General features: G+C 42.0%; 1 protein-coding gene and 1 long non-coding RNA gene across 2 annotated transcripts in view; both read right to left on the bottom strand.

The window, feature by feature from the left end:
• Nucleotides 1-987: 987 nt before the first annotated feature.
• LOC124020438 lies at nt 988-3,707 on the bottom strand. Its single transcript, XR_006836060.1, has 2 exons — nt 2,469-3,707; nt 988-2,049 (listed from the first exon to the last, which is right to left on the bottom strand). It is a non-coding gene; the product is annotated as an uncharacterized LOC124020438 (long non-coding RNA).
• Nucleotides 3,708-3,911: 204 nt separating this feature from the next.
• Nucleotides 3,912-17,505, bottom strand: part of LOC124020441 (rho-related BTB domain-containing protein 1-like) — a 38,993-nt gene continuing 25,399 nt past the window's right edge. The window contains exons 8-10 of the mRNA XM_046335680.1: nt 13,638-13,726; nt 10,044-10,149; nt 3,912-9,683 (exon numbers count right to left, since the gene is read on the bottom strand). Of these exons, the coding sequence (XP_046191636.1) occupies nt 9,514-9,683; nt 10,044-10,149; nt 13,638-13,726 (365 nt within the window). The 3' untranslated portion in view covers nt 3,912-9,513. The remainder of the gene's footprint in view (nt 9,684-10,043; nt 10,150-13,637; nt 13,727-17,505) is intronic.

Below are 17,505 nucleotides of genomic sequence, written 5' to 3' on the forward strand. Positions count from 1 at the left end.
CTGTACCACCCTGCCCCACCCTAACACCACCCTGCCCCACCCTAACACCACCCTGCCCCACCCTAACACCACCCTGTCTCTGTCCCACCCTAACACCACCCTGCTCCCTGTCCCACCCTAACACCACCCTGCTCCCTGTCCCACCCTAACACCACCCTGCTCCCTGTCCCACCCTAACACCACCCTGCTCCCTGTCCCACCCTAACACCACCCTGTACCCGTACCACCCTAACACCACCCTGTCTCTGTCCCACCCTAACACCACCCTGTCTCTGTCCCACCCTAACACCACCCTGCTCCCTGCCCCACCCTAACACACCCTGTCCCACCCTAACATCACCCTGTCTCTGTCCCACCCTAACACCACCTTGCTCCCTGTCCAGCAGCTCAGAATGTGATTACCGCTCCTCTTCCTGCGGTTTATCCCAGTAGTGTCCCGCCTTAACTCCTCTCATCCTGCCAAGCCTGGGACTTAGTGCAATCTTCAGTTGACACACAATCCAGCACCACATACACGGTCAGTGGCAGTGCACCCTGCTCTGCACCACTCCTCTTATGTAATAGGAGTTTCCTCTTCTCTCACAAACAAGACAGGATGACTGTGGGATGTGCAAAGCAGAGATCGCAAGGGCCAACGTTCCAGAATGCGGACAACATTCTAGAATGCAGACAACCAACATTCTAGAATGCAGACAACCAACATTCTAGAATGCAGACAACCAACATTCTAGAATGCAGACAACCAACATTCTAGAATGCAGACAACCAACATTCTAGAATGCAGACAACATTCTAGAATGCAGACTACATTCTAGAATGCAGACTACATTCTAGAATGCCATCAAAGTTCTAGAATGTTAACAAGGTTCTGGAATGCAAATCTTCTAGAAGGTTAACAATGTTCTAGAATATTAACATGAATAACAGCTGTTATAATAGGTTGGGACTTAAAACAGGAAGGAAATGAAGACACTCTTACAGTCCATATACTGGAACTACAACTTACTTTTATTGTAGGTTGATTATAATACACTCATGTTGACATTGGTTATAGAATCACCAGGCAATATAATGATGATCATTACTAATAATAGAATGTGACATTGTGTTCCAAAGCTGTTATGTATACAGTGTTGGTTTGGCTCCTCAGTGACAGCTTGGGTACAGGCTGCTCTGCTCCCCTCCCCTCCCCTCCTCTCCTGACAGAGTGAGGCTGAGTGGTTGTTGCCAAACCTTTCTCTCTCCCTCTGATGTTTACACTTTCATAACAGCAACATATCCTTCTATATAATAGTGTTGTACTGAACTCTAATCAGTTGAATAACTTGTTCTACATGACGGGTTCAGCTGATGGTGCTCCACTCAAAAGCATAAACCCATGATTACAATAGCATTATTAATAGGTATGTGAAACAAACATTACATCTGAATTTGATTCATATAGTATTATTGACAGGTATGTGAAACAAACATTTCTGCTCTCTTGCCAACTCCTTATGGAATTGTCAAGCCAAACATATTAGCAGGAACAGACTGGCACTCAGGCTCGTCTCAGTATGAGGATTGAAACAGTACATATTGTCTGCATTAACCTTTAGACCAACAGTCCAGACCCTAGGATATACACTGGGCAGTTCAAAACTAGAATAAAGCCATTAAGTCAAATCATTTATTCAACAACATTCCCTTTAAATAAGAAGAAGAAGATGAAGGATGATGAGCAGCAAGATCAAAGACCTTTGACAGAAGGAACCAAGAGAACCAGCCACTTGGTTATAAAGAAGATGAAGGATGATGAGCAGCTAGATCAAAGACCTTTGACAGCAGGAACCAAGAGAACCAGCCACTTGGTTATAAAGAAGATGAAGGATGATGAGCAGCTAGATCAAAGACCTTTGACAGAAGGAACCAAGAGAACCAGCCACTTGGTTATAAAGAAGATGAAGGATGATGAGCAGCTAGATCAAAGACCTTTGACAGCAGGAACCAAGAGAACCAGCCACTTGGTTATAAAGAAGATGAAGGATGATGAGCAGCTAGATCAAAGACCTTTGACAGCAGGAACCAAGAGAACCAGCCACTTGGTTATAAAGAAGATGAAGGATGATGAGCAGCAAGATAGATCAAAGACACTTGGTTATAAAGAAGATGAAGGATTGACAGCAGGAACCAAGAGAACCAGCCACTTGGTTATAAAGAAGATGAAGGATGATGAGCAGCTAGATCAAAGACCTTTGACAGCAGGAACCAAGAGAACCAGCCACTTGGTTATAAAGAAGATGAAGGATGATGAGCAGCAAGATCAAAGACCTTTGACAGCAGGAACCAAGAGAACCAGCCACTTGGTTATAAAGAAGATGAAGGATGATGAGCAGCTAGATCAAAGACCTTTGACAGCAGGAACCAAGAGAACCAGCCACTTGGTTATAAAGAAGATGAAGGATGATGAGCAGCTTTAGATCAAAGACCTTTGACAGCAGGAACCAAGAGAACCAGCCACTTGGTTATAAAGAAGATGAAGGATGATGAGCAGCTAGATCAAAGACCTTTGACAGCAGGAACCAAGAGAACCAGCCACTTGGTTATAAAGAAGATGAAGGATGATGAGCAGCTAGATCAAAGACCTTTGACAGCAGGAACCAAGAGAACCAGCCACTTGGTTTATATAGTAAATATCACCAACAAATAAATAATCACATGGTATATATATTAAAATATGATAAACTGACTAGTTATGGCTTTGGTTAACTAAAGAAAGCCTACTATACAGCTGATGAATAAAAACACATTGATTTCAAGTATAGAGTTTCCCCTTTACCATCACCAGGTGGGTTAAAGGAACAGGTGTTTCAGAACATAGAGAAACACCTCCAGCTGGGTTCAACATACCGACCTGGGGATCGATTCAATCAGGAGCTCTGTTTATCCCTGGAGCTGTATCGGTATCCCAGTGAGCACGAGACGTACTTTCAACGTTGTTGTTGTTGATATTCCAAGGCTGCATGAAGCCCCGTCTATGAACAGGTCCTGTGTTTCATCAGGTTCAGAGTTATTCTTGCATCATTTATGATTCAGACTTAGATCCAGGGCTGGTGTCGGTGGCTGCAGCTAACATCAACAATCACAATTTACATCCATAATGTTACATGTCTAACAGAAAGCACATACCACACTACGTTGACAGGTTGAACAACGTAGCTAGAATACATCATTTTTATAGGTGCACTGGTGCTCCTAAATTCAAATTCCAGGTTGCACAGCAAAATATTTAGGCGCAAATGTAAGTAAAATGTACCCTCTGTAGGGCCCTGCCATGTGGAGGTTATTCATGTGGACCCAAGCAGAGAGGGTTGGACCTGACAGTATCATCAAGAGAAGAGGGTAGGGCCCTGCCATGTGGAGGTTATTCATGTGGACCCAAGAGAAGAGGGTAGGGCCTGACAGTATCATCAAGAGAAGAGGGTAGGGCCTGACAGTGTATCATCAAGAGAAGAGGGTAGGGCCTGACAGTATCATCAAGAGAAGAGGGTAGGGCCTGACAGTGTATCATCAAGCAGAGAGGGTTGGACCTGACAGTATCATCAAGAGAAGAGGGTAGGGCCTGACAGTGTATCATCAAGCAGAGAGGGTAGGGCCTGACAGTATCATCAAGAGAAGAGGGTAGGGCCTGACAGTGTATCATCAAGAGAAGAGGGTAGGGCCTGACAGTGTATCATCAAGAGAAGAGGGTAGGGCCTGACAGTGTATCATCAAGAGAAGAGGGTAGGGCCAGACAGTGTATCATCAAGAGGGTAGGGCCAGACAGTGTATCATCAGGGTAGGGCCAAGTGTATCATCAAGAGGGTAGGGCCAGACAGTGTATCATCAAGAGGGTAGGGCCAGACAGTGTATCATCAAGAGGGTAGGGCCAGACAGTGTATCATCAAGAGGGTAGGGCCAGACAGTGTATCATCAAGAGGGTAGGGCCAGACAGTGTATCATCAAGAGGGTAGGGCCAGACAGTGTATCATCAAGAGGGTAGGGCCAGACAGTGTATCATCAAGAGGGTAGGGCCTGACAGTGTATCATCAAGAGGGTAGGGCCTGACAGTGTATTATCAAGAGGGTAGGGCCAGACAGTGTATCATCTAGAGGGTAGGGCCTGACAGTGCATCATCTAGAGGGTAGGGCCTGACAGTGCATCATCTAGAGGGTAGGGCCTGACAGTGCATCATCTAGAGGGTAGGGCCTGACAGTGTATCATCAAGAGGGTAGGGCCTGACTGTGTATCATCAAGAGGGTAGGGCCTGACAGTGTATCATCAAGAGGGTAGGGCCTGACAGTGTATTATCAATAGGGTAGGGCCTGACAGTGCATCATCAAGAGGGTAGGGCCAGACAGTGTATCATCAAGAGGGTAGGGCCAGACAGTGTATCATCAAGAGAAGAGGGTAGGGCCAGACAGTGTATTATCAAGAGGGTAGGGCCTGACAGTGTATTATCAAGAGGGTAGGGCCTGACAGTGCATCATCAAGAGGGTAGGGCCAGACAGTGTATTATCAAGAGGGTAGGGCCAGACAGTGTATCATCAAGAGAAGAGGGTAGGGCCAGACAGTGTATCATCAAAAGAAGAGGGTAGGGCCAGACAGTGTATCATCAAAAGAAGAGGGTAGGGCCAGACAGTGTATCATCAAAAGAAGAGGGTAGGGCCAGACAGTGTATCATCAAAAGAAGAGGGTAGGGCCAGACAGTGTATCATCAAAAGAAGAGGGTAGGGCCTGACAGTGCATCATCAACAGGGTAGGGCCTGACAGTGCATCATCAAGAGGGTAGGGCCTGAAAGTGTATAATCAAGAGGGTAGGGCCTGACAGTTCAATAAAAGAGGGTAGAACCAGACAGTGTATTGTCAAGAGAAGAGGGTAGGACCTGACAGTTCATCAATAGAAGAGGGTAGGGCCAGACAGTGTATCAAGAGAAGTGGGTAGGACCAGACAATGTATCATCAATAGAAGAGGGTGGCACATGACAGTTCATCAAGAGAAGAGGGTAGGACCTGAAGGTTCATCAAGAGAAGAGGGTAGGACCTGACAGTTCATCAAGAGAAGAGGGTAGGGCCTGACAGTTCATCAAGAGAAGAGGGTAGGGCCTGACAGTTCATCAAGAGAAGAGGGTAGGACCTGACAGTTCATCAAGAGAAGAGGGTAGGACCTGACAGTTCATCAAGAGAAGAGGGTAGGACCTGACAGTGCATCAATAGAAGAGGGTAGGACCTGACAGTGCATCAATAGAAGAGGGTAGGACCTGACAGTTCATCAAGAGAAGAGGGTAGGACCTGACAGTTCATCAAGAGAAGAGGGTAGAACCTGACAGTTCATCAAGAGAAGAGGGTAGGACCTGACAGTTCATCAAGAGAAGAGGGTAGGACCTGACAGTTCATCAATAGAGGAGGGTAGGACCTGACAGTGCATCAATAGAAGAGGGTAGGACCTGACAGTGCATCAATAGAAGAGGGTAGGACCTGACAGTGCATCAATAGAAGAGGGTAGGACCTGACAGTGCATCAAGAGAAGAGGGTAGGACCTGACAGTTCATCAATAGAAGAGGGTAGGACCTGACAGTTCATCAAGAGAAGAGGGTAGGGCCAGACAGTGTATCATCAAGAGGGTAGGGCCAGACAGTGTATTATCAAGAGAAGAGGGTAGGGCCTGACAGTGTATTATCAAAAGGGTAGGGCCAGACAGTGTATCATCAAGAGAAGAGGGTAGGGCCAGACAGTGTATCATCAAGAGGGTAGGGCCTGACAGTGTATCATGAATAGAAGAGGGTAGGGCCAGACAGTGTATCAAGAGAAGAGGGTAGGACCAGACAGTGTATCATCAATAGAAGAGGGTAGGACCTGACAGTTCATCAAGAGAAGAGGGTAGGACCTGACAGTTCATCAAGAGAAGAGGGTAGGACCTGACAGTGCATCAATAGAAGAGGGTAGGACCTGCCAGTGCATCAATAGAAGAGGGTAGGACCTGCCAGTGCATCAATAGAAGAGGGTAGGACCTGACAGTGCATCAAGAGAAGAGGGTAGGACCTGACAGTTCATCAATAGAAGAGGGTAGGACCTGACAGTTCATCAAGAGAAGAGGGTAGGGCCAGACAGTGTATCATCAAGAGGGTAGGGCCAGACAGTGTATTATCAAGAGAAGAGGGTAGGGCCTGACAGTGTATTATCAAGAGGGTAGGGCCAGACAGTGTATCATCAAGAGAAGAGGATAGGGCCAGACAGTGTATCATCAAGAGGGTAGGGCCTGACAGTGTATCATCAAGAGAAGAGGGTAGGGCCAGACAGTGTATCATCAAGAGAAGAGGGTAGGGCCAGACAGTGTATCATCAAGAGGGTAGGGCCAGACAGTGTATTATCAAGAGGGTAGGTCCTGACAGTGTATCGTCAAGAGGGTAGGGCCTGACAGTGTATCATCAAGAGAAGAGGGTAGGGCCAGACAGTGTATCATCAAAAGAAGAGGGTAGGGCCAGACAGTGTATCATCAAAAGAAGAGGGTAGGGCCAGACAGTGTATCATCAAAAGAAGAGGGTAGGGCCAGACAGTGTATCATCAAAAGAAGAGGGTAGGGCCTGACAGTGCATCATCAAGAGGGTAGGGCCTGACAGTGCATCATCAAGAGGGTAGGGCCTGACAGTGCATCATCAAGAGGGTAGGGCCTGACAGTTCATCAATAGAAGAGGGTAGAACCAGACAGTGTATTGTCAAGAGAAGAGGGTAGGACCTGACAGTTCATCAATAGAAGAGGGTAGGGCCAGACAGTGTATCAAGAGAAGAGGGTAGGACCAGACAGTGTATCATCAATAGAAGAGGGTAGGACCTGACAGTTCATCAAGAGAAGAGGGTAGGACCAGACAGTGCATCAAGAGAAGAGGGTAGGACCTGACAGTGCATCAAGAGAAGAGGGTGGCACATGACAGTTCATCAAGAGAAGAGGGTAGGACTTGACAGTGCATCAAGAGAAGAGGGTAGGACCTGACAGTTCATCAAGAGAAGAGGGTAGGACCTGACAGTTCATCAAGAGAAGAGGGTAGGACCTGACAGTTCATCAATAGAAGAGGGTAGGACCTGACAGTTCATCAATAGAAGAGGGTAGGACCTGACAGTGCATCAATAGAAGAGGGTAGGACCTGACAGTTCATCAATAGAAGAGGGTAGGACCTGACAGTTCATCAATAGAAGAGGGTAGGACCTGACAGTGCATCAATAGAAGAGGGTAGGACCTGACAGTTCATCAATAGAAGAGGGTAGGACCTGACAGTTCATCAAGAGAAGAGGTTAGGACCTGACAGTTCATCAAGAGAAGAGGGTAGGGCCAGACAGTGTATCATCAAGAGTGTAGGGCCAGACAGTGTATTATCAAGAGAAGAGGGTAGGGCCTGACAGTGTATTATCAAGAGGGTAGGGCCAGACAGTGTATCATCAAGAGAAGAGGGTAGGGCCAGACAGTGTATCATCAAGAGGGTAGGGCCTGACAGTGTATCATGAATAGAAGAGGGTAGGGCCAGACAGTGTATCAAGAGAAGAGGGTAGGACCAGACAGTGTATCATCAATAGAAGAGGGTGGCACATGACAGTTCATCAAGAGAAGAGGGTAGGACCTGAAGGTTCATCAAGAGAAGAGGGTAGGACCTGACAGTTCATCAAGAGAAGAGGTTAGGACCTGACAGTTCATCAAGAGAAGAGGGTAGGGCCAGACAGTGTATCATCAAGAGGGTAGGGCCAGACAGTGTATTATCAAGAGAAGAGGGTAGGGCCTGACAGTGTATTATCAAGAGGGTAGGGCCAGACAGTGTATCATCAAGAGAAGAGGGTAGGGCCAGACAGTGTATCATCAAGAGGGTAGGGCCTGACAGTGTATCATGAATAGAAGAGGGTAGGGCCAGACAGTGTATCAAGAGAAGAGGGTAGGACCAGACAGTGTATCATCAATAGAAGAGGGTGGCACATGACAGTTCATCAAGAGAAGAGGGTAGGACCTGAAGGTTCATCAAGAGAAGAGGGTAGGACCTGACAGTTCATCAAGAGAAGAGGGTAGGACCTGACAGTTCATCAAGAGAAGAGGGTAGGACCTGACAGTGCATCAATAGAAGAGGGTAGGACCTGACAGTGCATCAATAGAAGAGGGTAGGACCTGACAGTGCATCAATAGAAGAGGGTAGGACCTGACAGTGCATCAAGAGAAGAGGGTAGGACCTGACAGTTCATCAAGAGAAGAGGGTAGGGCCAGACAGTGTATCATCAAGAGGGTAGGGCCAGACAGTGTATTATCAAGAGAAGAGGGTAGGGCCTGACAGTGTATTATCAAGAGGGTAGGGCCAGACAGTGTATCATCAAGAGAAGAGGGTAGGGCCAGACAGTGTATCATCAAGAGGGTAGGGCCTGACAGTGTATCATCAAGAGAAGAGGGTAGGGCCAGACAGTGTATCATCAAGAGAAGAGGGTAGGGCCAGACAGTGTATCATCAAGAGGGTAGGGCCAGACAGTGTATTATCAAGAGGGTAGGTCCTGACAGTGTATCGTCAAGAGGGTAGGGCCTGACAGTGTATCATCAAGAGAAGAGGGTAGGGCCAGACAGTGTATCATCAAAAGAAGAGGGTAGGGCCAGACAGTGTATCATCAAAAGAAGAGGGTAGGGCCAGACAGTGTATCATCAAAAGAAGAGGGTAGGGCCAGACAGTGTATCATCAAAAGAAGAGGGTAGGGCCATACAGTGTATCATCAAAAGAAGAGGGTAGGGCCTGACAGTGCATCATCAAGAGGGTAGGGCCTGACAGTGCATCATCAAGAGGGTAGGGCCTGACAGTTCATCAATAGAAGAGGGTAGAACCAGACAGTGTATTGTCAAGAGAAGAGGGTAGGACCTGACAGTTCATCAATAGAAGAGGGTAGGGCCAGACAGTGTATCAAGAGAAGAGGGTAGGACCAGACAGTGTATCATCAATAGAAGAGGGTAGGACCTGACAGTTCATCAAGAGAAGAGGGTAGGACCAGACAGTGCATCAAGAGAAGAGGGTAGGACCTGACAGTGCATCAAGAGAAGAGGGTGGCACATGACAGTTCATCAAGAGAAGAGGGTAGGACTTGACAGTTCATCAAGAGAAGAGGGTAGGACCTGACAGTTCATCAAGAGAAGAGGGTAGGACCTGACAGTTCATCAATAGAAGAGGGTAGGACCTGACAGTGCATCAATAGAAGAGGGTAGGACCTGACAGTTCATCAATAGAAGAGGGTAGGACCTGACAGTTCATCAATAGAAGAGGGTAGGACCTGACAGTTCATCAAGAGAAGAGGGTGGCACATGACAGTGCATCGTCAGATAGTTATTTCCTGTTTTGATGCTCAGATGATCTAACAGTAAAACATTGGTACGGCGTGTGTTGTTGGGACCTCTTTGCGGGGTGCAGGGTTAGAAGCTGGAGCACGGGGCAGGAGGCAGATTCCATGGGCAGTTTGGGGCTAGGCAGACCCTTCTCAGACCTCTCAGGCCACGGCAGGGGAGGTGCTCCAGAAGCACCAACGTCGTCTGCTGTGGTGTTTGTTGAGAACCACGTCCTCTTTCTCCCTCTCCTTCCTCACCCGCTGGTAGTGGTCCTCCTCCTTCAGGTACCACACTGGGGGCCAGCGGTGCTTCTCAAAATATTCCTGGTTCTCTGGGAGGGAAACACAACACCGACAGACCATCAGACAACATGTAGTGTAGCTACCACAGACTGGGCAGTACAGAACACAGGTGGCAAACTCATTCCATAGAAGGTTTTCACTCTTCCCTTGGACTTGATTGATCCATTAAGGTCACTGATTTAGTTAGGCAGTCCAATCACCTTGTTTTCTAAGTCTTCATTAAACACAAATGGAAAGGAAATAACAAAAAGCAGCAGACATTATCAAGAGAAGAGGGTATCTGACAGGAAACACATGAATAGAATTCCAAAACCAAACTGTTCAGTGTCCACCGTTCATTGATTGTGATTGGTTGTGTGCTGATCAGAACCAGCGGACGAATAACTCACCTGCAGATTTGGCCTTGATCTCTTTGCGATAGTTGGCACAGACATTGTTGTAGTGAGTGCAGATGTGATGTAAGCACCAAGCTGCTAACTGGTTAGCATTATGGAACTGGAAGAAAAACAAAACGAAGGGAAATACATTGAAACCTGCAGATCAATCATCCTATATTTAAAACTGCAGATCAATCATCCTATATTTAAACTGCAGATCAATCATCCTATATTTAAACTGTAGAACAATCATCCTATATTTAAACTGTAGATCAATCATCCTATATTTAAACTGTAGAACAATCATCCTATATTTAAACTGTAGATCAATCATCCTATATTTAAACTGTAGAACAATCATCCTATATTTAAACTGTAGAACAATCATCCTATATTTAAACTGTAGAACAATCATCCTATATTTAAACTGTAGATCAATCATCCTATATTTAAACTGTAGAACAATCATCCTATATTTAAACTGTAGAACAATCATCCTATATTTAAACTGTAGAACAATCATCCTATATTTAAACTGTAGAACAATCATCCTATATTTAAACTGTAGAACAATCATCCTATATTTAAACTGTAGATCAATCATCCTATATTTAAACTGTAGAACAATCAGCCTATATTTAAACTGTAGAACAATCAGCCTATATTTAAACTGTAGAACAATCATCCTATATTTAAACTGTAGAACAATCATCCTATATTTAAACTGTAGATCAATCATCCTATATTTAAACTGCAGATCAATCATCCTATATTTAAACTGTAGAACAATCATCCTATATTTAAACTGTAGAACAATCATCCTATATTTAAAACTACAGAACAATCATCCTATATTTAAACTGTAGAACAATCATCCTATATTTAAACTGTAGAACAATCATCCTATATTTAAAACTACAGAACAATCATTCTATATTTAAACTGTAGAACAATCACCCTATATTTAAAACTACAGAACAATCATCCTATATTTAAACTGTAGAACAATCATTCTATATTTAAACTGTAGAACAATCATCCTATATTTAAACTGTAGAACAATCATCCTATATTTAAACTGTAGAACAATCATCCTATATTTAAACTGTAGAACAATCATCCTATATTTAAACTGTAGAACAATCATCCTATATTTAAACTGTAGAACAATCATTCTATATTTAAACTGTAGATCAATCATCCTATATTTAAACTGTAGAACAATCATCCTATATTTAAAACTACAGAACAATCATCCTATATTTAAACTGTAGAACAATCATCCTATATTTAAACTGTAGAACAATCATCCTATATTTAAAACTACAGAACAATCATTCTATATTTAAACTGTAGAACAATCACCCTATATTTAAAACTACAGAACAATCATTCTATATTTAAACTGTAGAACAATCATTCTATATTTAAGCTGTAGAACAATCATCCTATATTTAAACTGTAGAACAATCATCCTATATTTAAACTGTAGAACAATCATCCTATATTTAAACTGTAGAACAATCATCCTATATTTAAACTGTAGAACAATCATCCTATATTTAAACTGTAGAACAATCATTCTATATTTAAACTGTAGAACAATCATCCTATATTTAAACTGTAGAACAATCATCCTATATTTAAACTGTAGAACAATCATCCTATATTTAAACTGTAGAACAATCATCCTATATTTAAACTGTAGATCAATCATCCTATATTTAAACTGTAGAACAATCATCCTATATTTAAACTGTAGAACAATCATTCTATATTTAAACTGTAGAACAATCATCCTATATTTAAACTGTAGAACAATCATCCTATATTTAAACTGTAGAACAATCATCCTATATTTAAACTGTAGAACAATCATCCTATATTTAAACTGTAGAACAATCATCCTATATTTAAACTGTAGAACAATCATCCTATATTTAAACTGTAGAACAATCATTCTATATTTAAACTGTAGAACAATCATCCTATATTTAAACTGTAGAACAATCATTCTATATTTAAACTGTAGAACAATCATTCTATATTTAAACTGTAGAACAATCATCCTATATTTAAACTGTAGAACAATCATTCTATATTTAAACTGTAGAACAATCATCCTATATTTAAACTGTAGAACAATCATTCTATATTTAAACTGTAGATCAATCATCCTATATTTAAACTGTAGAACAATCATTCTATATTTAAACTGTAGAACAATCATTCTATATTTAAACTGTAGATCAATCATCCTATATTTAAACTGTAGAACAATCATCCTATATTTAAACTGTAGAACAATCATCCTATATTTAAACTGTAGAACAATCATTCTATATTTAAACTGTAGAACAATCATCCTATATTTAAACTGTAGAGCAATCATTCTATATTTAAACTGTAGAGCAATCATTCTATATTTAAACTGTAGAACAATCATTCTATATTTAAACTGTAGAACAATCATTCTATATTTAAACTGTAGAACAATCATTCTATATTTAAACTGTAGAACAATCATTCTATATTTAAACTGTAGAACAATCATTCTATATTTAAACTGTAGAACAATCATTCTATATTTAAACTGTAGAACAATCATCCGAGGTGAGTACCTCTCTGTCTATATCCTGTTCTAGTAAACCAACCTGAGTCAGTTCCAGACAGGTGAGTACCTCTCTGTCTATATCCTGTTCTAGTAAACCAACCTGACCCAGTTCCAGACAGGTGAGTACCTCTCTGTCTATATCCTGTTCTAGTAAACCAACCTGAGTCAGTTCCAGACAGGTGAGTACCTCTCTGTCTATATCCTGTTCTAGTAAACCAACCTGAGCCAGTTCCAGACAGGTGAGTACCTCTCGGTCTATATCCTGTTCTAGTAAACCAACCTGAGCCAGTTCCAGACAGGTGAGTACCTCTCGGTCTATATCCTGTTCTAGTAAACCAACCTGAGCCAGTTCCAGACAGGTGAGTACCTCTCTGTCTATATCCTGTTCTAGTAAACCAACCTGAGCCAGTTCCAGACAGGTGAGTACCTCTCTGTCTATATCCTGTTCTAGTAAACCATCCTGACCCAGTTCCAGACAGGTGAGTACCTCTGTCTATATCCTGTTCTAGTAAACCATCCTGACCCAGTTCCAGACAGGTGAGTACCTCTCTGTCTATATCCTGTTCTAGTAAACCAACCTGACCCAGTTCCAGACAGGTGAGTACCTCTCTGTCTATATCCTGTTCTAGTAAACCAACCTGAGTCAGTTCCAGACAGGTGAGTACCTCTCTGTCTATATCCTGTTCTAGTAAACCAACCTGAGTCAGTTCCAGACAGGTGAGTATCTCTGTCTATATCCTGTTCTAGTAAACCAACCTGAGCCAGTTCCAGATAGGTGAGTACCTCTCTGTCTATATCCTGTTCTAGTAAACCAACCTGAGTCAGTTCCAGACAGGTGAGTACTTCTCTGTCTATATCCTGTTCTAGTAAACCAACCTGAGTCAGTTCCAGACAGGTGAGTACCTCTGTCTATATCCTGTTCTAGTAAACCAACCTGAGCCAGTTCCAGACAGGTGAGTACCTCTGTCTATATCCTGTTCCAGTAAACCAACCTGAGCCAGTTCCAGATAGGTGAGTACTTCGCCGTCTATATCCTGTCCATCTTTGGAGGCTTTCACCAGCTCACTCACAGCATAGTGTTCTGTGGAGCAGACAGAGAACCTCTTCAGACAACCTTTATAATAAACTACACAGTTTCAGAACCAGAGTTGAAAGCAATATTCTATAGATAATGCTTCACGGTCACAAGGCACCCAAGAAAAACAATACAGAAAGGGTTAAAAAGGGTTCACTCCAGCAGTATGCAATCCCAGCTACCGCAGCACTGTACTTACAGTTTTAATACTGTAGTAATACTGTAACTACAATGACACAGGTACAAATACACTATGAATCTCAGAATACTCTCCGGGGCCAGAGGACGTCTCCGGGGCCAGAGGACGTCTCCGGGGCCAGAGGACGTCTCCGGGGCCAGAGGACGTCTCCGGGGCCAGAGGACGTCTCCGGGGCCAGAGGACGACTCCGGAGCCAGAGGACGACTCCAGGGCAGAGGACGACTCCGGGGCAGAGGACGACTCCGGGGCAGAGGACGTCTCCAACATGGCATCCTAGTCCCTTTTGACCAGAGCCTGTCTAGGGCACTATAAAGGGAATAGGGTCATTCTGGACACAACCTCCCCCTTGTGCCTTGTCAACAGTAGGGCACTACAGAGGGAATAGGGTACTATTGTGGACACATCCTCCCCCTTGTGCCTTGTTCAACAGCAGGGCACTATAAAGGGAATAGGGTACTATTGTGGACACATCCAGAGCTGTGCTGCACTTTTTTCATTTTTTTCCTCTACCATTGACTCGTGTTGTTGATGTTTCCATTCATTGTTGTTGTTGTTGATGTTTCCATTCTGTTTGGTATGTTGTTGTTGTTGTTGATGTTTCCATTCTGTTTGGTATGTTGTTGATGTTTCCATTCTGTTTGGTATGTTGTTGTTGTTGTTGTTGATGTTTCCATTCTGTTTTTGTTGTTGTTGATGTTTCCATTCTGTTTGGTATGTTGTTGTTGATGTTTCCATTCTGTTTGGTATGTTGTTGTTGATGTTTCCATTCTGTTTGGTATGTTGTTGTTGATGTTTCCATTCTGTTTGGTATGTTGTTGATGTTTCCATTCTGTTTGATGTTTCCATGTTGTTGATGTTTCCATTCTGTTTGGTATGTTGTTGTTGTTGATGTTTCCATTCTGTTTGGTATGTTGTTGTTGTTGTTGATGTTTCCATTCTGTTTGGTATTCTGTTGTTGTTGTTGATGTTTCCATTCTGTTTGGTATGTTGTTGTTGTTTTGATGTTTCCATTCTGTTTGGTATGTTGTTGTTGTTGATGTTTCCATTCTGTTTGGTATGTTGTTGATGTTTCCATTCTGTTTGGTATGTTGTTGTTGTTGTTGATGTTTCCATTCTGTTTGGTATGTTGTTGTTGTTGATGTTTCCATTCTGTTTGGTATGTTGTTGATGTTTCCATTCTGTTTGGTATGTTGTTGATGTTTCCATTCTGTTTGGTATGTTGTTGTTGATGTTTCCATTCGTTTGGTATGTTGTTTGATGTTTATTCCGTTTGTTGTTGTTGATGTTTCCATTCTGTTTGGTATGTTGTTGTTGTTGATGTTTCCATTCCGTTTGGTATGTTGTTGATGTTTGGTATGTTGTTGTTGATGTTTCCATTCTGTTTGGTATGTTGTTGTTGTTGATGTTTCCATTCTGTTTGGTATGTTGTTGTTGATGTTTCCATTCTGTTTGGTATGTTGTTGTTGATGTTTCCATTCTGTTTGGTATGTTGTTGTTGTTGATGTTTCCATTCTGTTTGGTATGTTGTTGATGTTTCCATTCTGTTTGGTATGTTGTTGATGTTTCCATTCTGTTTGGTATGTTGTTGTTGTTGATGTTTCCATTCTGTTTGGTATGTTGTTGTTGATGTTTCCATTCTGTTTGGTCCATTCTGTTTGGTTGTTGTTGTTGATGTTTCCATTCTGTTTGGTATGTTGTTGTTGATGTTTCCATTCTGTTTGGTATGTTGTTGTTGATGTTTCCATTCTGTTTGGTATGTTGTTGTTGATGTTTCCATTCTGTTTGGTATGTTGTTGTTGATGTTTCCATTCTGTTTGGTATGTTGTTGTTGATGTTTCCATTCTGTTTGGTATGTTGTTGTTGATGTTTCCATTCTGTTTGGTATGTTGTTGATGTTTCCATTCTGTTTGGTATGTTGTTGTTGATGTTTCCATTCTGTTTGGTATGTTGTTGTTGATGTTTCCATTCTGTTTGGTATGTTGTTGTTGATGTTTCCATTCTGTTTGGTATGTTGTTGATGTTTCCATTCTGTTTGGTATGTTGTTGTTGTTGATGTTTCCATTCTGTTTGATGTTTCCATTCTGTTTGGTATGTTGTTGTTGATGTTTCCATTCTGTTTGGTATGTTGTTGTTGTTGATTGTTGTTTCCATTCTGTTTGTTTCCATTCTGTTGTTGTTGTTGATGTTTCCATTCTGTTTGGTATGTTGTTGTTGATGTTTCCATTCTGTTTGGTATGTTGTTGTTGATGTTTCCATTCTGTTTGGTATGTTGTTGATGTTTCCATTCTGTTTGGTATGTTGTTGTTGATGTTTCCATTCTGTTTGGTTTATTCTGTTTGTTGTTGTTGATGTTTCCATTCTGTTTGGTATGTTTCCATTCTGTTTGTTGTTGTTGATGTTTCCATTCTGTTTGGTATGTTGTTGTTGATGTTTCCATTCTGTTTGGTATGTTGTTGATGTTTCCATTTGTTTGATGTTTCCATTCTGTTTGGTATGTTGTTGTTGATGTTTCCATTCTGTTTGTTGTTGTTGTTGATGTTTCCATTCTGTTTGGTATGTTGTTGTTGTTGATGTTTCCATTCTGTTTGGTATGTTGTTGTTGATGTTTCCATTCTGTTTGGTATGTTGTTGATGTTTCCATTCCGTTTGGTATTCTGTTTGTTGTTGTTGATGTTTCCATTCTGTTTGGTATGTTGTTGATGTTTCCATTCCGTTTGGTATGTTGTTGTTGATGTTTCCATTCCGTTTGGTATGTTGTTGTTGATGTTTCCATTCTGTTTGGTATGTTGTTGTTGTTGATGTTTCCATTCTGTTTGGTATGTTGTTGTTGTTGTTGATGTTTCCATTCTGTTTGGTATGTTGTTGATGTTTCCATTCTGTTTGGTATGTTGTTGATGTTTCCATTCTGTTTGGTATGTTGTTGTTGATGTTTCCATTCCGTTTGGTATGTTGTTGTTGTTGATGTTTCCATTCTGTTTGGTATGTTGTTGTTGTTGATGTTTCCATTCCGTTTGGTATGTTGTTGATGTTTCCATTCCGTTTGGTATGTTGTTGATGTTTCCATTCTGTTTGGTATGTTGTTGTTGTTGATGTTTCCATTCTGTTTGGTATGTTGTTGTTGATGTTTCCATTCTGTTTGGTATGTTGTTGTTGTTGTTGATGTTTCCATTCTGTTTGGTATGTTGTTGTTGATGTTTCCATTCCGTTTGGTATGTTGTTGATGTTTCCATTCTGTTTGGTATGTTGTTGTTGATGTTTCCATTCTGTTTGGTATGTTGTTGTTGTTGTTTCCATTCTGTTTGGTATGTTGTTGTTGTTGATGTTTCCATTCTGTTTGGTATGTTGTTGATGTTTCCATTCTGTTTGGTATGTTGTTGATGTTTCCATTCCGTTTGGTATGTTGTTGTTGTTTCCATTCTGTTTGGTATGTTGTTGTTGATGTTTCCATTCTGTTTGGTATGTTGTTGTTGTTGTTTCCATTCTGTTTGGTATGTTGTTGTTGTTGTTTCCATTCTGTTTGGTATGTTGTTGTTGTTGATGTTTCCATTCTGTTTGGTATGTTGTTGTTGTTGTTTCCATTCCGTTT

Source organism: Oncorhynchus gorbuscha, unplaced genomic scaffold, assembly GCF_021184085.1.
Source record: "Oncorhynchus gorbuscha isolate QuinsamMale2020 ecotype Even-year unplaced genomic scaffold, OgorEven_v1.0 Un_scaffold_818, whole genome shotgun sequence".
In the NCBI taxonomy this organism is placed as follows: Eukaryota; Metazoa; Chordata; class Actinopteri; order Salmoniformes; family Salmonidae; genus Oncorhynchus; species Oncorhynchus gorbuscha.